This window comes from Alnus glutinosa, chromosome 9 (genome assembly GCF_958979055.1).
Source record: "Alnus glutinosa chromosome 9, dhAlnGlut1.1, whole genome shotgun sequence".
Lineage (NCBI taxonomy): Eukaryota > Viridiplantae > Streptophyta > Magnoliopsida > Fagales > Betulaceae > Alnus > Alnus glutinosa.
In genome coordinates this window covers 5,315,469-5,338,709 of record NC_084894.1, presented here as the reverse complement: position 1 = coordinate 5,338,709, position 23,241 = coordinate 5,315,469, and the positions used below count along the sequence as shown (strand labels likewise).

Below are 23,241 nucleotides of genomic sequence, written 5' to 3'. Positions count from 1 at the left end.
AGAGAGAGAGAGGGTCCTGTCTAGTTGTAGTTGATGCAATGTTTGTGTGCTAGGGAAATGAACAAACTAATTGAAATGAACCGAAAACAAAGTTTAACAATTCTAAAAAGAAATGAAGCTTAATATAAGAGCATTTCAAAGCACAGATAGAAGCGTGTATTTCCATTTAAAAATTATTACCATCCTCGCCCTCTTGTGGCACTATCTCCTCTGTTTTTGTTCAGTACGTATGTGAAAGCAAAGCAATCATATTCATCTCTTTTTTTGCTCGCACATCCTTTTTTTTTTTTTTGCTGCCTTCCAAAGCAAACAAGAAGCTAAAACAGCCAAAGCTCTCATTCTATCCATTCATTCCTCCACCTTTCGAAGACAGATAAGCTGCAAACAACTATGGATTTGCAACTAGATTTGTACCCTTTCACCTAACTAAACTCTCTCCTGCCTTCATAAAACCCCTCTCCTCCTTCCCACACATATCAAACACACTCACTTGCAATTCTAAATCTCCCAAGCAAACACAGCTGCACGCCCACACAAATTAGTAAAACTATAAAGATGACCAAACAGGCCGTCTCCTCCCTTTCCATTCTACTTGTGTTTCTCTTCCATTTCATCACAACCTCAGCCCAGCCCGCTGCGGCTCCAACCCAGCCCGCCAACGCCCCGACCCAACCCACCAATCCACCGGCTCAGCCGCCCAATCCCCCAGTCCAGCCTGCCAAAGCCCCAGCACAGCCTGCCCAGGTCCCGGTGCAGAAGGGTCCCATCGACGTCACCAAAATCCTTGAAAAGGCTCATGGCTACTCGGTCTTTGTCCGCCTCTTAAAGAGCACAGGTGTGGCTAAGCAACTTTATGGGCAGCTAAACAATTCAAACATTGGGTTTACCATCTTTGCTCCTACTGATTCCGCATTTTCGAACCTTAAACCGGGCACAATAAACTCTCTGTCTGACCTACAAAAGACCCAACTAATACAGTTTCATATTTTGAACACCGTTGTTACTCTGTCAAACTTCCAAACCTTGAGCAATCCAGTGCCGACTGAAGCCGGAGATGTTAGCGCCGGTGCATTTCCACTAAACATTACCACCGCTGGAAACCAAGTGAACATCTCGACTGGCCTTGTAAACACCACATTGGGCGGTACAGTGTATTCGGATGACCAGCTTATTATTTATCAAGTGACCAAAGTGCTTCTTCCGCTGGACATTTTCAGTCCTAAGGCTAAAAAAGTAGCTGCAGCCCCCACACCAACGCTGTCGAAGCCTAAGACGACAAAGGAGGATGCTCCGGTGAGTCCGTCTGGTGCTGCCAAAGTGGATGAGGCTGCGGCAGTAAGTCTCAGCAGGCATGAAATGTTAGAATCTATTGGAGTTGCCGTGGTTGCATTCTTTGTGATGAAAGGAATTTGATGGTTTGTACGTACCACCTTTATTAGCTTATTTGCTATGGCGGGTCCCATTGTCGAGGCACTGCAAGAATTTTTGAGTTGGGTTCAACGGTCATGATCAGCACCAAGTGCTTTCAAAATAATTGCCTTCTTTCCTTGTACCAACTGTTTCTTTTGTTGGCTAAGCTTGTCCATGTGAGTGTAGGGGCATTTTATGTTTATACTTTTTTTTTATCTCTATTGTCCTTTCTGGTTTTCTGATTTACATATTCTATATAGTTGGTGATTTTTATATATATATATATATATATATATATATATATATATATATATATATATATATATAAAAGTTGTGTCACTAGGATATATTAAGCATTCATTTCTCTCTCTCTCTTCCTTTTATGAGAATAATAAGATTATATGGGAAAAATACACTTAACTCTATGATTAAGATCACTTTTGCTTTTTAACTTTTCGAAGTTCAAAAAATGACATTCACCCCACATAGAATCAAATGTTTTTTTCTTCTTTCTTTTTTTGGTGATGGTTTGGCTATGACATGGTGGTGGGCGATAGTGCACACCAATGATCACTTGAGAATGTATTGGAGAAGGGTGAAGGTGAGTAACCATGGCTGTGGCTGATGGCCTCAATTCGTGTCAACCTGGGCATTGTATTATCCAAATTAACCCCATCTCATCTTCCCTACTTTCTTGCTTTTGAAGATTAAAGATCAGGTGTTGGTTGAAAAGGGTGGTGTTGTTAATCTATTATGCAGTCATTAATCTTAAGGCAGTGAAAAATGTGTTCAAGTGGGTGGGTTGTATAGTATTTTGCTGTTAATTAATAGTCAGCTGTTTGTAATTCTTTTATTTTGTACGTTGTTAATTTTAATGGAGAATTTATCTCTTTTGAGTGATCTAGAGATATACTATCTGTTGACACAGAGGGTCCAGACTCGTAGTTGCAATGCTAAAGATAATGTAAAATACATGACATGGACAGGTGAGATGGATCGTTGTCTCACATAGATACAAGATTGATAGCACTTTAAAGCCTCCAACATACAGAGCAGCACTTAACAGCCTTGAATGAAAATTTTGGGCTTGTTTTGACAAAATAACATATTAGAAATAGGCTCAAAACGTTGTAGAAACAGTTTGGCATTTTAAGGAGGTCCTTAATTGATCGTAAAGGACTAGGATCGACATTAGGAGCGCTACAATTTAAATGGGTTTTTTTGGGGGCTTAGTCCATGGAGCGAAGAGTCTAACTTATTTATAGTTGCTTTTGTTTTTTAGGATTCTGTATTGTATTGACGCCTCATTTTTATATCACATCAATTATTTTTTATTACTATTCAAGTTAAAAAAAACCCACTACAAATCAAAACCTTTTCACTTTTTCCTACAGAAAAAATTAAAAAAAAAAAATTCAAACTTCATTTTATTTTGTATCACATCAATCACATTTTATTCCTAATAATAAAAAAAAATTAAAAAAAAATCTCTCCAAAAGGATTACCAAACAGGGTCTTGATATCATGTTAAATCACCGCTTATTACAAGAGCTTAAGCTTCTAAAAAGAGATAAATTTAATCATTTAATCAATAATTTAGACAATTTAACCCCATAGAGATGTTTGCTACTGAAGAAATGTGGCATGATAATGCTAGTGATGGGATGTAAGGTTCGTCTCACTAGACAAGCACTATACTACCAAAAAAATGAGATTTCTAGACGATTTAAAAAACCGTCTATAAAAAAAAATTTATAATCGTTTTTTTTTAACCTTCAGGAAAAACCAAATTCCGGTCGGTTTAATTTAACCATTGTTAAAAATACAGACGGTTTTATTTCAAACCGTCCATAAATATATAGACGGTTTGATATAACCGTTCATAACCTAATTTTCTAAAATGAGTATTCAAGATTGATCCCCTGCTTCTAGCTCTCTCTCTCTCTCTCTCTCTCTCTCTCTCTAGCTGAGGATCCGTCGGTCGACTCTCTCTCTTTCTCTCTCTCTAGCTCGTACTCCGTCCGGCTCCTATCTCTGTCAGATCGAGAAGACGTCGGCCCACCCTCAGCTTCTTCGGCAACACCCGACTCGTCCCTACAGCTAGCAGCCCCGAGAGCCCCACCCCCGATCGACGCCCGGTGCGTGTAAATTAGGTAAGTGCTTCAATTTTTTTTTGCTTTTTTTTTGTTTTTTTTTTTAATTTTTTTTTTTAATTTTCTTTTTCTATTTGTTGTTTTATGAGTTTGTGCTTTTAGTTTATATGGTAGTGGTTTCCGATTTGCAAGTCCTGATGGGTGTTATAGAAAGATGTAGGATACAAGTACTGAAGATTTATGATACATTTAACATATAAAGGGTTTTCGTATCATCTCTTGCTTAACCTGGAGTCAACGAATCTAAGCCAGCACATGCCCAAATTTAATTTTTCTCAACTCCCTACCCAAGCCGAAGCTATATATTTTGATCCATACCATACCCACAGACCTCCTTGTGTAGGCCAATTATTTTCTTTAATTTTTTTTTTCTTTTCATATTTTTTTCCTCCACTGATTGAATGAAGCTCATCAAATAAATTTGATGGGGCAAATGTAAATGCATATGCAAATGCAATTAGTCCTTAGACTACTTAAGGATCAATAACTACTGCAAAGAACCAAAACAACAGTACAACTAAACAAATCCATCACTATGGCCCAGCGAAGTAACTCTAATTACCAATAGAACCATTGAAGAGAAGACGTTCAAGTGATATCAGAGAAAACTTCACCTATAACTCTTGATCTTTCATCACTTTTGAAGAAGAAAAAAAATCCATATTTTAAAAATGTCAATTTATGGTATTCATCTTTCAATTTATTTTTATTTTTATTTTTTCAATTTAAACCTTTCATTAAAATTTTTCATTAAATCCTGTCAAAATTTACAAAATAGCCCTATTTTATTTTAGGAAAAAAAAAATTCTAGGATTTAGGTGTTGATCAAAATTTAACGGAATTCGCAAAAATACTCATACCTGAATCTTTAAAAATTTTATAAATTTTTTTAAAAAAATAAACACGAGTATTTTGAAAATTTTGATAAGATTTAACAAAAAATTATAACAGAGGGTTGAAATTAAAATAAAAAATTAAAAAATGAATACCCTAAACTGATACTTTTTAAAGTTTGACTTTTTTAAAAAAAAAATAATGAAAAATCAAATGTTATAAGTAAAGTTTTTCCAGTGATATTCCGTTCGAAATTTACTGTTTAAAATGGTGCAGACCATTCCTGGCTTTGATGATGATCTTATCATTGAGGCATATGGAATACCTTTCTTTTCACCAGAGGGAGATGATATATATTCATGAAATTAAATGAGATTGAGTAGAATTACTGGTTAGGGTCATTAGAGTACCCTGTTTTTATGTTCCTCTTTTTGTGAATGAATTGAATATGAATAAAATATTCATTTTTCTTCTTTATTGGTTTACCAGTGGTGTAACTGGTGTTTGATATGATTTAAACTAGCACGTGATAGATGATTGATGAAGCATGGGCATATTTTCAATATATCTCTTCTTGTTCATGTATTTGGACAACAGATATAATCCAGATTTTGGATTATATATATATATATATGTTTACGCCGTATGAATCAAAAGCTCTTATCTATCAAAGATAAAAATGTACTCTTTTAACAAGTAATATTTATATTTTTTTTTCTAATTTAAAACTTTTAAAAATATTTGTCGTAATTATATATACTCATGAGACGAATATACCAATCCACCGGTTGAAAGTTGAAAGTTTATTATTGCAAACGCCAACAAGAATTTTTTGGAGTTTTCATAATAAACGTTAGAAATATTTTTCTTGACGTTTGCATTAAATGCCATAAAATTTGTTGGTGTTTCAACAAACGTCAACAAATTTAAGTTTTTATCCGTATTTATTTTAAGCCGACAAAATCAAATTCCCGACACACAAAACTCGGCCTCGCTAATATGCCATAAAATATAGAGAAATGTTTTTTTCGCATACGCTTTACACACACTTTGTTTTATTTTTATTTATTTTTAAATAAAGTGTGTATAAAAAAAATTTGTCACCTAGGACTTCGTGTGCAAGAAACATTTCTTTAAAATATAACGCCAAGAAAAATACACCGATTTCCGGCATTAAAAAAAATGCCAAAATCTTGGTTTTTTTTTTTGTTTTATTTATTTATTTTTATTTTTTGAGTAAGAGAGGGAGGTTCTATCTAGTTTTCTTTTTTTCTTTTTTTTTTCTTTTTCAAAAGTAGAGGTTCTATCTAGTTGATGCAATGTTTCTGTGTTAGTGAAATGAACCAAATGGAGTCTTTATCTAACTGAAATGAACCGAAAATAAAAGCTTAACATACTTAAAACAAAAAAAATAAATAAAAAGAGAGAGAGAGAGAGAGAGAGAGAGAGAGAGAGAGAGAGAGAGATGGAAAAGAAATGAAGCTTAACATAAGTGCATTTCAACGCAAAGATACAAGCGTGAATTTCCATTTATATAAGAAGTGGTGTACTTATCAATTTTTCTCCCTTAAAGTTGGTTTTAAAGTGATGTATCACCATTATCTGAGATGGGGACATATTTTTTAAAGGACAAAATTTTTTTACAAACCCGTGACACATTTTTTAAAGGATGAAAATTTTTTACAAATCGGTTTGTAGGAAATTTTTTATAACCCACATATAAAATTGATACGTGTCCTTTAAACATGTGAGAAACACATGTTGTTTTATTAAAGCTATTTAAAAAGCATGTAAGAAGTACATGCTATTAAAACATGTGTTTCTCATATGCTAAAAGGCACATGTCAATATTATATGTGGGGTATAGAAAATTTCCTATAAACCGGTTTGTAGGAAATTTCGGTCCTTTTTTTTTAAATAATAGATTACAAGTGATGGCCGGTCACACATCATTTGAAAAGCAACTTTTAGAAGAAAAATTGGTAAGTATATAATTTTTCAAAAATTATTACCATACTCGCCCTGCAAGTAATTGTAAAAGACCACATATGAGACCCACATAACCGGATAAGTGGTTCAGTAACTTAATTTTTATTTGATTAAGTAAGTCCTATAAGTTATATTTTACAATCACCTATAAATTTTTTTAAAATTCGAACAAATAATTGTAAAGCATCGTTATACTCCCCTCCCCTTGAGTACTGTCGCCTAACTCTTAAAAGAGGAAAAACAAAGTTTTAAGTACTTGTTCCGTTGTGCGTTGTGTACGTAATATTACAAATTCTATCTCCTCAGTTTTTGTTCAGTCTGTCACGTCTGTGAAAACAAAGTAAACATATTCTTCCTTTTTTCAGTTTTTTGCCCGCACATCCAATTGACATCCACTCTCTTTTTCCTGCCTTCCCAAGCAAAGTACTAGCAGCTAAAGCTCTCATTCTATCCCTTCATTCCTGCAATCCTCCACCTTTCCTAGACAGAAAGCTGTAAACAACTAAGGATTTGTAACTATAATTGTAGCCTTTCACCTAGCTAAACTCTCTCCCGCCTTCATAAAAGCCCTCTCCTCCTCCCCACACATATCAAACACTCACTTGCAATTCTAAATATCCCAAGCAAACACAGCTGCCCACACAAATTAGTGAAACTACAAAGATGACCAAACAGGCTATCTCCTCCCTCTCCATTCTACTTGTGTTTCTCTTCCATTTCATCGCAACTTCAGCCCAGCCTGCTGCGGCTCCAACCCAGCCAGCCGATGCCCCTACCCAACCAGCCAATCCTCCGGCTCAGCCTGCCAATCCCCCAGTTCAGCCCGCCAAAGCCCCAACCCCAGCCCAGCCTGCCCAGGTCCCGGTGCAGAAGGGTCCCATCGACGTCACCAAAATCCTCGAAAAGGCTCATGGGTACTCGGTCTTTGTCCGCCTCTTAAAGAGCACAGGTGTGGCTAAGCAACTTTATGGGCAGCTCAACAATTCAAACATTGGGTTTACCATCTTTGCTCCTACTGATTCAGCATTTTCGAACCTTAAACCGGGCACAATAAACTCTTTGTCTGACCTACAAAAGACCCAACTAATACAGTTTCATATTTTGAACACCGTTGTTATTTTGTCAAACTTCCAAACTTTGAGCAATCCAGTGCCGACTGAAGCAGGAGATGTCAGCGCCGGTGCGTTTCCGCTAAACATTACCACAGCTGGAAACCAAGTGAACATCTCGACTGGCCTTGTGAACACCACATTGGGTGGTACAGTGTATTCAGATGACCAGCTTACTATTTATCAGGTGACCAAAGTGCTTCTTCCGCTGGACATTTTCAGTCCTAAGGCTAAAAAAGTAGCTGCAGCCCCCACACCAACGCTGTCGAAGCCTAAGACGACAAAGGAGGATGCTCCGGTGAGTCCGTCTGGTGCTGCCAAAGTGGATGAGGCTGCTGCAGTAAGTCTCAGCAGGCATGGAATGTTGGAGTCCATTGGAGTTGCCGTGGTTGCATTCTTTGTGATGAAAGGAATTTGATGGTTTATACGTACCACCTTTATTAGTTTGTTTGCTCTTGTGGGGTCCCATTGTTGAGGCGTTGCAAGAATTTCTGAGTTGGATTCAACGGCCGTGATCAGCACCAGCCACCAAGCACCAAGTGCTTTCAAAATAATTGCCTTCTTTCCTTGTACCATTTGGTTTTTCTTTTTTCTGTTTTTTCTTTTCTTTTCTTTTCTTTTCTTTTTTTTTGGCTAATAAGCTTGTCCATGAATTTCTTAGCACGCTGGATGAGATGAATTGATCATTGGGGTAAAAGAGAAGATGAAAAATAAAACAGATATGTCAATTTTCTCATATTAAAATAAAGGTTATTTACTTTTTAATTCCCTGTAGAGGCATAATTTATTTTAGTTTTTCTTTTCGACTATTTTTTATATTGATGTCTCAAAAAATATATGTTGGTCAAATGTAAGAGCCGTGTCTTGCTTATTTTGTTGAGATTTTACTAACTAGAAACTGAGGATGTTTGAGATGGTTACTATGCCACGTGGCACAGCGGCGATGTGAACAACGTGGTCACGTTGCGAATAGCATATTTCGCAACAACTAGATCTACCACGCTGCCCATACATCACAAATGACACGTGGCAAACAGTTTGCCACGTAGATAGGCCCCATACATGTGGCAAATGGCAAATTGCAAATTGTAAGTGGGGAATTGCAATTTTTTTTTGTAATGTCTTACTTACCGGAAATTCTTTCAATCAAAACAACTTTTGTTCTGTGCTTGAGGATAAGCAACATGAGTTTTTTTTCTTTTTCTTTTTCTTTTTCCTGTTCAAACCAAAAAAGGTAACAAATAGAATAAAAAATAAAAATAAATAAAAAGAAAAAGCATTATGAAAGGACAATTTTTGGTTGGTAACTAGGCTGCTTGAAACACGATCACATGCAAGTTGATTCTTGCAAAAAAGAAAGAAATGAAGCAAAAAAGCTTGTTAGGATGTGCCGGTTAGGAACAACTCTGATGCCTAAATCAGATGTTGTTCAAGGGATGGAAGATGATAAGAACAAAGAGAAAGAGTTTTGAGACTTAGGAAAAATTGGCCAAAATATATCCTTTTTTACTTTGGCTGAATGCAGTTTATATAGGAGTTCGATATCGAATGTAGCCATGATGGCCAGTCCCCCTACCTCCTAGATCCTTTGACTAGGAGGGGGCTCTAGCAGAGCCAAGTAACACGTCTCAACAGTTTATAGTGTCATCATCTCTCGATTTGAGGAATTGATGGGACATTAGTCATGTCCGAGTACCGTAGAGGAACACGTGCACTGCAGCTATACCCTTTGATCGTGACATAGTGAAAGCAATATACTTAAAAGAGAAACTGTGTTCTCAATGCACAAAAATCAACACACATTGATAGAGAAAACTGATATATTATTAAAAGCAAAAAAACTGATTATTCCATTACAATTTATATATCCCAATTTATAATGAAACCCTAAAACTACAAAATGGTAAAATCTTTTAATAATGGAAATAAAACAAAAGAAGTAAAATATAACAATTATGGAAATACTTGATGGTTACATAAATCTAAAGATAGAAATATTCTAAAGGAAATTAAGAGAATTATTTCAGTGATCATCCTAGAGATCTTCATAATTAGTCAATCAAATCTTTCCTTTTTGGATGACTTCTAAGTAATCGACCATTTCCTTTCATGCTTAAATATTCTTGATTTGGTATATTAATATGATGAATTGTTATGAATGTAAAAAATCAATCTTGTGGCCACATCATAGACCAATTAATTACTAAAAGTCTGGCCGATAATTTTTCACTCATGCCCGTCTGTTGTTTCTCACTCTTCATCAACCCGGTTTGTAGCCTTTTCATTTTGTACTTCCATCGCTAGATATTAGCTGTCCTCATATCTACTTGGTGCCGACGATATGGAATGTTCCACTTAAAGTAGTTAACTCGTCAGAACCTATTGTTTGGTTCCAATAGTAAAACCTTTTTATCATGTGTGACGTTTCACTGACTACCACATCGTCTGGGAATGGAGATGTGCTTATATGTATAAATGCATTCTTCTTTACACAACGCGTTTTAAAGCCGTGATGACTATGAATATATCAGAACTCCGCAGTTAAGCGTGCTTCTGCGAGAGTAGTACCAGAATGGGTGACCTCCTGTAAAGTCTGGTTCGGAAGAGCCAAAAAACGAACAATATTGTGTCGTTGGGAGTGAGTCGTTACATCCTGACTTTCTAATAAGCCGTCAGTAAAGTTCTTTGTCCAACGGTAAAATTGCTCTTGCATAAGCTCATTGGTTAACAATCCCGATCGATGGCAAGACAAGCCCTCTCGATAATAAGAGCCCCTCAAAAAAAAAAAAAAAAAAAAAAAAGACAAAATTCTTGTCCTACATCATATTGCCGAACCAGAGAGAGAGAGAGTCCAAAGACCTTCTTTTTAACATGACATTATAATATGAGCTAGTGGAAGTTTTTTCTGGCGATCGTGGTGGGTGCCTAGATCCAATCCTCGATCAGCAGTTAGCTTTGTCATCAAAGAGATTAATTAATGGTTCCGATAAGCACCAAGTTGGGGAATGCATGTCGTTAGTGGGCTTCGATCAATAGCAGGCTTTACTTTATTGGCCCTTCTTATAATTACAATCGGGCTTATTTCGGACGGCCCAATTCCCAAGACATTACATATAATTTCCTTCATTGGCCAGCTATGCCAGTGGGGTACTGAAATATTGGCATTATCAGCCCTAAGATGTCACGTTCCAACAGAAATAATCAAAATAAATTTAATAATTAGCACAAAAAAAAAAATCAAAATAAATTTCATGACCATGGCATATGTTCTCTTTTTGTGAATTATCCTCTCTTTCTTTTTCCCCATTTTTTTTTTTTCTCTTTTTCTCTTTCTGTAAGTTTTCTTGAGGAGCATAAAGCTGAGACTTATTCCCCGGCCTGCTGTTTTATATTCCCTCGCCATAGGTGGAGGATAAAGGATATGGGACAAGCAAGCAAACAGGAATGGTCCATGTGCATATTTTCAATATCTATTATTGTTCATGTATTTGCACAACAGATTTTGGGTTAACCATATACATGCTAGCCCGTTGGGGAATTGAAAATTATTTTATCAATAGACTTGCAATCAGTCAGAAGTTGTGTGAAACAACGAAATAGAGTAGGTTACTTTTCACACATATTTCATGCTTACAATCTGACGTAGCGTGCTTTAAGTATAACATGGGATGCCATTTAAAACATGCAACATCATTTAGTGTAAAATGAGTGTGATAAATGGGTGTAAAGAATAAAATTACTCAATGAATATGTTTACGTCATAGAAACCAAAAGCCCATCTGCAGCTCTATTTCATACAAGGTTTTTTTTTTTTTTTTAATTGAATAAGGAAATGTTTATAGGGGAGTATCATTCTCACTCCTAATACAAAAATGGGATAGACTCTCCAACAACAGACCCATCACAAATTACAACAGCGCCAAAATAATTACACCGAATGAGCTGAGTGACTCGATCTTCTCTTTCTCCTTGTTTAACTCACTAATTAAGAAAGTTCTATTGTCTTATCATGATGTATAGTCCTCGACTGAATGTATTATCATTTGGGATTAAAGATAAAAAGGCAATTTTTTAACAAGTAATAATTATTTCTTGAATTCCTATTTAAGATTTTTAAAAATAATATTTGTCCCAACTAAACAGACAGAGATGAATATACCAATTATCCGTGGGTTGAAACAATCTAGTAGCACTGAGATAGCTCATGATGTAGGACGGGTTGGCCCATGCCGAAGGAGTACGCCGATAGTGAGAGGGAGGTTGATGCAATGTTTGTGTTAGTGAAATGAACAAACAGAGGTCTTAATTTATCTAATCGAAATGAACCGAAAGTAAAAGCTTAGCATGAGCATTTCAACGCATAGATACAACTTACAGGCATGAATTTCCACTTAAAAATTATTAGCATATATACTCTCCCCTCTTGTACCACTCATATAGCTTATACGTTACTTACTGTCTCCTAACTCTTAAAAGGATCATCTCAAAAACAAATAAATAAATAAAAAATCTTGCAAATTACAAATACTATCCCCTCTGTTTTTGTTCAGTTTGTGAAAGCAAAGCAATCATATTCATCTCTCTTTTCCCCGCACATCCAATTGACATTCACTCTCTTTTTGCTGCCTTCCCAAGCAAACAAGCAGCTAAAACAGCTAAACCTCTCATTCTATCCATTCATTCCTCCACCTTTCCAAGACAGATAAGCTGCAAACAACTAAGTATTTGTAACTATAACTGTACCCTTTCACCTAACTAAACTCTCTCCCCCTGCATAAAAGCCCTCTCTTCCTTCCCACACATATCAAACACACTCCCTAGCAATTCTAAATTTCCCAAGCAGAGACAGCTGCCCAAACTAAGTTACACTACAAAGATGACCAAACAGGTTGTTTCCTCCCTCTCCATTCTACTTGTGTTTCTCTTCCATTGCATCACTACTTCAGGCCAGCCCGCTGCGGCTCCAACCCAGCCCGCCAACACTCCCACCCAACCCGCCAATCCTCCAGTCCAACCCGCCAATCCTCCTACTCAGCCTGCCAATCCCCCAGTCCAGCCCGCCAAAGCCCCAGCACAGCCCGCCCAGGTCCCGGTGCAGAAGGGTCCCATCGACGTCACCAAAATCCTTGAAAAAGCTCATGGCTACTCGGTCTTTGTCCGCCTCTTAAAGAGCACAGGTGTGGCTAAGCAACTTTATGGACAGCTCAACAATTCAAACATTGGGTTTACCATCTTTGCTCCTACTGATTCCGCATTTTCGAACCTTAAAGCGGGCACAATAAACTCTCTGTCTGACCTACAAAAGACCCAACTAATTCAATTTCATATTTTGAACACTGTTGTTACTCTGTCAAACTTCCAAACCTTGAGCAATCCAGTGCCGACCGAAGCCGGAGACGTTAGCGCCGGTGCATTTCCACTAAACATTACCACTGCTGGAAACCAAGTGAACATCTCGACTGGCCTTGTGAACACCACATTGGGCGGTACAGTGTATTCGGATGACCAGCTTATTATTTATCAGGTGACCAAAGTGCTTCTTCCGCTGGACATTTTCAGTCCTAAGGCTAAAAAAGTAGCTGCAGCCCCCACACCAACGCTGTCGAAGCCTAAGACGACAAAGGAGGATGCTCCGGTGAGTCCGTCTGGTGCTGCCAAAGTGGATGAGGCTGCTGCAGTAAGTCTGAGCAGGCATGGAATGATAGAGTCTGTTGGAGTTGCTGTGGTTGCATTCTTTGTGATGAAAGGAATTTGATGGTTTATACGTGCCACCTTTATTAGTTTATTTGCTCTGGCGGTGTCCTATTGTCGAGACGCTGCAAGATTTTATGAGTTGGGTTCAACGGTCATGACCAGCACCAAGTGCTTTCAAAACAATTGCCTTCTTTCCTTGTACCATTTCTTTTCTTCTTTTTTTGGCTAAGCTTGTCCATGCGGGTGTATGGGCATTTTATGTTTTTACTTTTTCATCTCTATTGCCCTTTCTGGTTTCCTGATTTACATATTCTACATAATTTGTAATTTTATATATATATATATATATATATATATATATATATATATATATATATATATATGTAAATCTTCAAAAAAGTTGTTCGAGTCAATGCAATACAAAAAAAATTAAGGCATAATTTCTTTTTTCTCCCATAAATTACCGGCTATTATCAATATACTACTACGAACTGACATCCTTATCAAAAGAGAGGATTGAACTATCATTTACATATCAAAACCCCACTTCCTTTAGTCAAATTCTTAAAAGGACTTGAATACCCTAACTTTTTTTGAGAGGAAAAAAAAAAGTTAGGGTATTTAAAATCAAAACTTATATAAAATACCCTCAAAATTAAAAATTAAAAATTAAAATAAAAATAAAACAAAAATGGAAAGAAATGATGGAGGCGGCCACCCCCTTTCTTTTCCCTTTTTTGTTTCTTTTTTTAATAAAAAAATTACATATTAGGTTTAATATTTTTTATTAAATTACTGTTTGATGACATTTCTGTCTTTAAACAAAATAGCCTAAAAATAGCATATTCCGTTCAATTTAACAAGATACCCTAACGGAATTGGGGTTTTGGCATATATGTATATAATAGTTCAATGCTCTCTTTTGGTGAATGTGTCAATTCATGGTGGCATATTAACAATGGCCGGTAGTTCATGGGGGAAAAAAGTAATTACCTCAAAAATTAATGCACTTAATCCTTCCGAAGTATGACCACTTTTGCGTTTTTGCTTTCAATGTTCAAAAAGACATTTGACCCCATAAATTATCAAATTGTGACAAGTTATCCTCTTTGTTTAGTTTTTTCGTCGTTTTGAACGGAATATCATTCACTTACATCGCACATGACTTTTAACCATCTAAACCCTCTAATATGCCTCTGGGAAGCGGGTAAAGTGTAAAAACAATGGTTGAATACAAAATCTTTTGGTTGGGTGATCTCATGTAGTATTGTGGAAATACTACTCTTCCATATGGAATCTATAATCTTTTTATTTAATTAAAATAACATGAAATAACTCCTTGTGATAAATTTAATGGGAATTGATTATTTTGAATCTCTCTCCAAAATATTTTAGTAAGAGATACTAAAATTAAATTTACAAATTGAAATTTGATTTGAAAAGTATAAGAATAATCAATAAATTAAATTAGGTACTCAATGATCAAGAGGTAGTGCATTTATGTGACAATTTATTTATGACTTTAATTCAACTACGATTATTTCATGGAGGGGTCAAATACAATTATAAGAAGTTATTGGGAGTATTGAATAATCAAAATAAATATTAAAGTACAATTACAATTATGTAGATGAATTAATTGTAAGTAATAATAACTTATGACAAGTGCCTTATGCCTATTAGAGGTAGTTTTATTTTTCCTTTTGATCCATTTTCAATCTTAGTATTACCCATATTGGGCTTGACCTGATCATACAAGAGAATAACCCTATGTGGCCTTGTACATGGGATGAAAGCGAGGTTTTTATTATTATTATTATTTATTTAAAGTCAAGTGTTCTCTTTCATTAAACTTGGAAAAAATATATATACCCAACTCAAACTACCACCACATTATCAATATCCTCATAAACTACGTACCAATTGTGTCAATGTCCCTCTTAAACTATCAAAAAATGTCCAATGTCCTTCAATGACAAAAATATCATTCATAAACTTATATTAAAAAATAATAATAATAATTGAAAAAACCAAGGAGCCACTCCCTGTTCTTCTTCTTTTTTTTTTTTTTTAATTTATAAGGATATTTTATTTTATTAAAAAAAGATTATGGTCATTTTTGTCTTTTTGCTTACCTTGGGAAACATTGACATTGTTTTTGTAGTTTAGAGAAGACATTGACATAATTTGTAGTTTTCTTTTAGGGGAGGACATTGATAATAGGGTAGTAGTTTGGGACGAGCATGTATACTTTTCCCTTAAAACATCTTGACAGGACACATTTTTTATTTTTTTTTTATTTTTCTATTCAAATATGGAAAAATAGGGAAAGGGGAAAATTACAAAGGAGGATCTTTTCCACTCTTTAATCTGATAGAGGAAATGAAAAGTGAAATAGTGGGAATACTTTCGAACACAAGGTAGGAAGCGGCCCATCCAGCTACAAGGTGTGCATCAAGATTGCCACATCTAGATATCTTAATAGCACTCCAAATATTTATAGAATGCAATTGAACAAGAGAGTCAAAAATTACTGGTGCAGAGATCCAGTTTGAGAAAAGTAAATGATCATTTAAAGCCATAATAGTGAGGAGAGAGTCTCCTTCAATGATCAATGGGAGCAGCCCATTGAGACAACCAATCTAGATGCCAATAAGGCTGCATGGCTTCACCCATCAAGGTATCAATTGGGGGCAGTTTCAGAGTATTGACTGCCATGAATTTTTCAGAGTGATCTTGAAAAATTGCGGCAGTAACTGCAAAAGTAAGACGGATGGCCACATCAAAATTGACTTTAAAAGAACCTAAGAGAGGAAGATCTCAATCAGCTAAGTTACTATTATGCCTAGCCATCCAGTGATGCTAAGTGGTGTTCTTGATACGTTTAAGAGTATTGAGAAGTACGGGGGTAATGGCCTCATGAATAAGTTTATTCTTAGCAAACCCGATCTGATCATCCTTTAGCACCAAAGCATAAATTTGAAAACTATACACATCTTTCACCGAGATGCCAAGAAAGAAATGAGGCCAAAGTAAAGCCTTAATCCAATCAACAAAACGCATATGAGAGAAAGAAACGTTGTGCAAATACAATAGAAACATTGCATCTACTAGATAGAATAGAACCTCTCTCTCTCACACACAAACATTGTATCTTAGTTGACAGGACACATGTTGTGTTGTCACCTAAGATGCAATGTTTGTGTGTGAGAGAGAGAGGTTCTATTCTATCTGGTAGATGCAACGTTTCTGTTGTAGTAAAATGAACCAATTGATCAGGTCTTTATCTAATTGAAATGAACCGAAAATAAAAGCTTAACATACCAATTTTAAGAAAATTAAAATAAAAATGAAGCTTAACATACGCATTTCAACGCACAGATACAAGCATGAATTTCCAATAAAAAATTATTAGCATACTCGCCCCTCTTGTTCCGTTGTGTAATCCCCGTTTAATAACCCCTCCCCTCTCCCTTCCCATTATTTTCACATCTCCCAAAAAACATCAACTCAAAACATTTTTAACCTTTTTTACTTTTTATATCACATCAATAATTTTTTATTATTATTTAAGTAAAAAAACCACTACAATACAAAATTTTTTACTTTTCTATATAAATTCTTTCTACTTTACTTTTATTCAACAAAAAAAAAATTCTCCATAAGGAGAGGGGAGGGGAAGGGGATTACTAAACGGGCCAATTTGTATCCACAATATTACAAATCCTAACTCATATAGCTTTTTGTTCAGTCTGTGAAAGCAAAGCAATTATATTCATCTCTCTTTTGCCCGCATGCATGCACATCCAATTGACATCCACTTTCTTTACATCCCAAGCAAACAAGCAGCTAAAACAGCTAAACCTCTCATTCTATCCATTCATTCCTCCACCTTTCCAAGACAGATAAGCTGCAAACAACTATGGATTTGTAACAACATTTGTACCCTTTCACCTAACTATCCCCCTGCATAAAACCCTCGATCTCCTCCTTCCCACACATATCAAACACACTCACTAGCTAGCAATTATAAATTTCCCAAGCAAACACAGCTGCCTGGCCATACTAAGTAACACTACAAAGATGACCAAACAGGTTGTTTCCTCCCTCTCCATTCTACTTGTGTTTCTCTTCCATTGCATCACTACTTCAGGCCAGCCCGTTGCGGCTCCAACCCAGCCCGCCAACACTCCGGCCCAACCCGCCAATCCCCCAGCCCAACCCGCCAATCCCCCGACTCAGCCTGCCAATCCCCCAGTCCAGCCCGCCAAAGCCCCAGCCCAGCCCGCCCAAGTCCCGGTGCAGAAGGGTCCCATCGATGTCACCAAAATCCTTGAAAAGGCTCATGGCTACTCGGTCTTTGTCCGCCTCTTAAAGAGCACAGGTGTGGCTAAGCAACTTTATGGGCAGCTCAACAATTCAAACATTGGGTTTACCATCTTTGCTCCTACTGATTCCGCATTTTCGAATCTTAAACCGGGCACAATAAACTCTCTATCTGACCTACAAAAGACCCAACTAATACAGTTTCATATTTTGAACACCGTTGTTACTCTGTCAAACTTCCAAACTTTGAGCAATCCAGTGCCGACTGAAGCAGGAGATGTCAGCGCCGGTGCGTTTCCGCTAAACATTACCACAGCTGGAAACCAAGTGAACATCTCGACTGGCCTTGTGAACACCACATTGGGTGGTACAGTGTATTCGGATGACCAGCTTACTATTTATCAGGTGACCAAAGTGCTTCTTCCGCTGGACATTTTCAGTCCTAAGGCTAAAAAAGTAGCTGCAGCCCCCACACCAACGCTGTCGAAGCCTAAGACGACAAAGGAGGATGCTCCGGTGAGTCCGTCTGGTGCTGCCAAAGTGGATGAGGCTGCTGCAGTAAGTCTCAGCAGGCATGGAATGTTGGAGCCCATTGGAGTTGCCGTGGTTGCATTCTTTGTGATGAAAGGAATTTGATGGTTTATACGTACCACCTTTATTAGTTTGTTTGCTCTTGTGGGGTCCCATTGTTGAGGCGTTGCAAGAATTTCTGAGTTGGGTTGAACGGCCGTGATCAGCACCAGCCACCAAGCACCAAGTGCTTTCAAAATAATTGCCTTCTTTCCTTGTACCATTTGGTTTTTCTTTTTTCTGTTTTCTCTTTTCTTTTCTTTTCTCTTTTTTTTTTTTTTTTTTTTTTTTGGCTAATAAGCTTGTCCATGAATTTTTTGGCACGCTGGATGAGATGAATTGATCATTGGGGGAAAAGAGAAGATGAAAAATAAAACAGATATGTCAATTTTCTCATATTAAAATAAAGGTTTATTTACTTTTTAATTCCCTGTAGAGGCATAATTTATTGTCATTCTATTTTAGTTTTTCTTTTCGATTATTTTTTATATTGATGTCTCAAAAAATATATGTTGGTCAAATGTAAGAGCCGTGTCTTGCTCATTTAGTACGTTGAGATTTTACTAACTAGAAACTGAGGATGTTTGAGATGGTTAGAAATTTTTTTAGTCATGCATGTCTTACTCGCTAGAAATTCTTTCGATCAAAGAGAACTTTTGTTCTGTGCTTATGGATAAGCAACCTCAGTTTTATTTTATTTTTTTCTCGTTCAAACCAGGAAAGGTAACGAATAGAATAAAATAATAAAAAAATAAAAGCATTATGTTAGGATAATTTTTGGTTGGTGACTAGGCTGCTTCAAACACGATCACATGCGAGTTGATTCTTGCAAAAGAGAAAGAAGTGAGGCAAAAGAGCTTGTCAAGATGTCCAGGTTGGAAACAATTAACTTCGATGCCTAAATCAAGTGTTGTTCAAGGGATGGAAGATGACAAGAATCAAAAGAAAGAGTTTTGAGACGTAAAGGAAAATTGGCCAGAATCCCTTCTTACTCTGGCTTAATGCAGTTTATGTAGTAGTTGGATATCGAATGTAGCGGGTTTTAACTGTAACATGATAAGCCACTTAAAACATGTAACACCAGTTTGTGTAAAATGAGTGTGATAAATTGATGTGAAGAGTAACATTACTCAAAGAATGTGTACGACGTCATAGATACCAAAAGCCTCTCTGCAGCTCCATTTCATACAATTTTATTTTATTTTTCATAATTGCATACAGAAATGGTTACAGGGAAGGATCCTTCCCACTCTTGAATTCTAATTGATCAGATTTCTAAAAATATTTGTCCTGACTATACAGACAGAGATGAATATACCGATTCGTGGGTTGAAACAATCTAGTAGCACTGAGATAGCTCAAGATGTAGGACGGGTTGGCCCAGCCGAAGGAGCTACGCTTGATTTGCTTCATTGATTTGTTTCCTTTCAGTATTTTCGTTTCCTTAGCAAAGTTTCAGTTTTCCTTTTATTGTAGGATACGTCAACTTTTAGTCTAGTACTTATTCAGTAGTAAAGGGTTTGTAAAACAACTTGGAATTTAAATCATTTTAATAACATTACTTTGCGGAGTTTATCGTTCATTTCAAGCCTTTGGCTTGTGTTTTCCTTTTTTTTATCATAAGACAAAAACGCTTCTGATTGTGTTTTACTAGCTTCCGCTAGATCAAGTGGCATCAAACCAAGCGTTATCCACTTATATATCTTGAATGATGGCCAATCAGCGCAACAGTGTTTACACCTCCAACGACGCCGATAGTGAGAGGGAGCGATTGATGTGGGACAAGAATTTCATCTTGTTCCCGAGATGCTTTTATTACCGAGTGGGCTCATCTTGACATCGGGATGAAAAGGTTTTATTGTCGGAACCAAACATTAGGTTCCGACGAGTAAACTACTTAAAGCGGGACATTCTGTATCGTCGACATCAAGTGAACATGAGAACATGCAACTAATATCCGGCGGTGGAAATACAAAAGGAAAAGACTACTGGCCGGGTAGATGAAGTGTGAGGAACAATTGACGAGCATGAGAGGCGAAGATATTAATTCTTTTACCCCCATAACAGATATCATATTAATATATCAAATCAAGAAAATTTAAGAAAGAAAGGAAAGCATCAACTACCATATGTCGTTCAAGAAGGAAAAAAAAAAAAAGTCTATTGACAGATTTTGGTTTGGACGATATTCTGCACAATAACTTTTCCTAAAATTCCCGATTCCCTTTCTAGACGATTCTCATATTTAGATTGACGTAATCGTCAAGAATTATCTTAGTTATTATATTTTTCATTCGTTGTTTATTTCATTTCTTAAAAGATTTTACTCTTTAATAGCTTTAAGATTTTTACATATTTCGGCTTATGTAGCTACCAAGTATTGCCGTAGTTTGTTTCTTTTGTTTTATTTCTATTCCTAGAATATTTTATCATTTTTGTAGTTTAAGGGTTTCATTATAAATTATGGACAGCTGTAATGGAATAAACAGTTTAATTTTTGCCATCAATGATATTATCAATTTTTTCTATCAACGTGTGTGTCGATTTTGAGCATTGAGAACACAATTTATCTTTTCACGTTGATTGTTTCTCGTTATGTCAGAGGTTCTTTTGAGAACCGAGTTCCTAGAATTCCAACAAGAAATGCAGCAATCATTGCGTCGGTTGCAAGAAACTCTAGAACAATTGTAGACCGAACCCATTCAGAATCAAAGGGACGATGATGCCCATAATTTGTTTGTGTTTTCATAATAAACGCCATAAATATTTTTCTTGGCGTTTATATTAAAACGTACGCCATAAAATTTGTTGTCATTTCCATAAACGTCAACAAATTAAGTTTTGCATTGGCGTTTATTTTAAGCCGACAAAAACTAATTCCCGACGCACAAAACTTGGCCCTTCTAATTCGCCAGAAAATAAACGCCAAGAAATTTTTCTTGGCATTTATACACTGATTTCCGGCGTATTAAAAAATTACAGATACCTCCATTTTTTGTAGAGAGAGAGGTTCTATCTAGTTTTTTTTTTTTTTTTTTTTTTTTCGAAAATGAGGTTCTATCTAGTTGGTGCAATGTTTGTGTTAGTGAAATGAACAAACAGAGGTCATTATCGATCTAATTGAAATGAACCGAAAGTAAAAGCTTAGCATGAGCAATTCAACGTATCTAAAAAGCTTAGCATGAGCAATTCAACGCATAGATACAAGCATGAATTTCCACTTCGAAATTATTAGCATACTCTCCCCTCTTGTACCACTCATATAGCTTATACGTTACTTGCTGCCTCCTAACTCTTAAAAGGATCATCTCAAAATAAATAAATAATCTTAATAGGAAAAAGAAAAAGAAAAAAAAAAAAAAACGAAACGAAAAAAGGTTGAAGTACTTGTTGTTCTATACGCAAATTACAAATCCTATCCCCTGTTTTTGTTCAGTTTGTGAAAGCAAAGCAATCATATTCATCTCTCTTTTTCCAGCACATCCAATTGACATTCACACTCTTTTTGCTGCCTTCCCAAGCAAACAAGCAGCTAAAACAGCTAAACCTCTCATTCTATCCATTCATTCCTCCACCTTTCCAAGACAGATAAGCTGCAAACAACTAAGTATTTGTAACTATAATTGTACCCTTTCACCTAACTAAACTCTCTCCCCCTGCATATATAAAAGCCCTCTCTTCCTTCCCACACATATCAAACACACTCACTAGCAATTCTAAATTTCCCAAGCAAACACAGCTGCCCAAACTAAGTAACACTACAAAGATGACCAAACAGGTTGTTTCCTCCCTCTCCATTCTACTTGTGTTTCTCTTCCATTGCATCACTACTTCAGGCCAGCCCGCTGCGGCTCCAACCCAGCCCGCCAACACTCCCACCCAACCCGCCAATCCTCCAGCCCAACCCGCCAATCCCCCGACTCAGCCTGCCAATCCCCCAGTTCAACCCGCCAAAGCCCCAGCACAGCCTGCCCAGGTCCCGGTGCAGAAGGGTCCCATCGACGTCACCAAAATCCTTGAAAAGGCTCATGGCTACTCGGTCTTTGTCCGCCTCTTAAAGAGCACAGGTGTGGCTAAGCAACTTTATGGACAGCTCAACAATTCAAACATTGGGTTTACCATCTTTGCTCCTACCGATTCCGCATTTTCGAACCTTAAAGCGGGCACAATAAACTCTCTGTCTGACCTACAAAAGACCCAACTAATTCAATTTCATATTTTGAACACCGTTGTTACTCTGTCAAACTTCCAAACCTTGAGCAATCCAGTGCCGACCGAAGCCGGAGATGTTAGCGCCGGTGCATTTCCACTAAACATTACCACAGCTGGAAACCAAGTGAACATCTCGACTGGCCTTGTGAACACCACATTGGGCGGTACAGTGTATTCGGATGACCAGCTTATTATTTATCAGGTGACCAAAGTGCTTCTTCCGCTGGACATATTCAGTCCTAAGGCTAAAAAAGTAGCTGCAGCCCCCACACCAACGCTGTCGAAGCCTAAGACGACAAAGGAGGATGCTCCGGTGAGTCCGTCTGGTGCTGCCAAAGTGGATGAGGCTGCGGCAGTAAGTCTGAGCAGGCATGGAAAGTTAGAGTCTGTTGGAGTTGCCGTGGTTGCATTCTTTGTGATGAAAGGAATTTGATGGTTTATACGTACCACCTTTGTTAGTTTATTTCCTAAGGCAGGGTCCCATTGTTGAGGCATTGCAAGACTTTCTGAGTTGGGTTCAGCGGTCGTGATCAGCACCAAGTTCTTTCAAAATATATATATATATAATTGCCTTCTTTCCTTCTACCGTCTGGATTTTTTTTTTTTTATTTGGGTGCTAAGCTTGTCCATGGTGAGTGTAGGGGCGTTCTATGTTTATAATTTTTCATCTCTATTGTTCTTTCTTGTTTTCTGATTTACATATACTATATATATATAAAATCTCCAAAAAAAAGTTGTACGTGTCACTGGTATTAATCATTCATTTTTCTCTGTTCTTTTTCTTTTCTTTTTTTTAGGATAAAATATAAAATTAAAAAAAAAAAAAAAAAAAAAAAAAAAAAAAAAAGCTCTCTCAATTAACAGCTGATTTTAAAATAGTCTCATGAATTTTAAAGTATGCTAAAGTGACCCATCAAACTATCAAAATGTACCAAAAATACCAC

The 23,241-nt window shown here is 36.7% G+C and overlaps 5 protein-coding genes across 5 annotated transcripts; all 5 read left to right on the top strand.

Moving 5' to 3' along the window:
* Positions 1–348: 348 nt before the first annotated feature.
* LOC133878429 (fasciclin-like arabinogalactan protein 12) lies at positions 349–1,695 on the top strand. Its single transcript, XM_062316983.1, has one exon. The coding sequence runs from the start codon at positions 556–558 to the stop codon at positions 1,411–1,413; it is 858 nt and encodes a 285-aa protein (XP_062172967.1). The 5' UTR covers positions 349–555; the 3' UTR covers positions 1,414–1,695.
* Positions 1,696–7,010: 5,315 nt separating this feature from the next.
* LOC133876687 (fasciclin-like arabinogalactan protein 12) lies at positions 7,011–7,913 on the top strand. The gene has a single exon (XM_062314946.1). It carries the CDS (start codon positions 7,050–7,052, stop codon positions 7,911–7,913), a length of 864 nt encoding a protein of 287 aa, XP_062170930.1. The 5' UTR covers positions 7,011–7,049.
* A 4,458-nt stretch (positions 7,914–12,371) lies between these two features.
* Positions 12,372–13,250, top strand: LOC133876686 (fasciclin-like arabinogalactan protein 12). The gene has a single exon (XM_062314945.1). It carries the CDS (start codon positions 12,372–12,374, stop codon positions 13,248–13,250), a length of 879 nt encoding a protein of 292 aa, XP_062170929.1.
* A 4,022-nt stretch (positions 13,251–17,272) lies between these two features.
* On the top strand, positions 17,273–18,423 carry LOC133878608 (fasciclin-like arabinogalactan protein 12). Its single transcript, XM_062317173.1, has one exon. It carries the CDS (start codon positions 17,273–17,275, stop codon positions 18,149–18,151), a length of 879 nt encoding a protein of 292 aa, XP_062173157.1. The 3' UTR covers positions 18,152–18,423.
* Positions 18,424–21,821: 3,398 nt separating this feature from the next.
* Positions 21,822–22,796, top strand: LOC133878553 (fasciclin-like arabinogalactan protein 12). Its single transcript, XM_062317113.1, has one exon. The coding sequence runs from the start codon at positions 21,852–21,854 to the stop codon at positions 22,728–22,730; it is 879 nt and encodes a 292-aa protein (XP_062173097.1). The 5' UTR covers positions 21,822–21,851; the 3' UTR covers positions 22,731–22,796.
* The last annotated feature ends 445 nt before the right edge of the window (positions 22,797–23,241 follow it).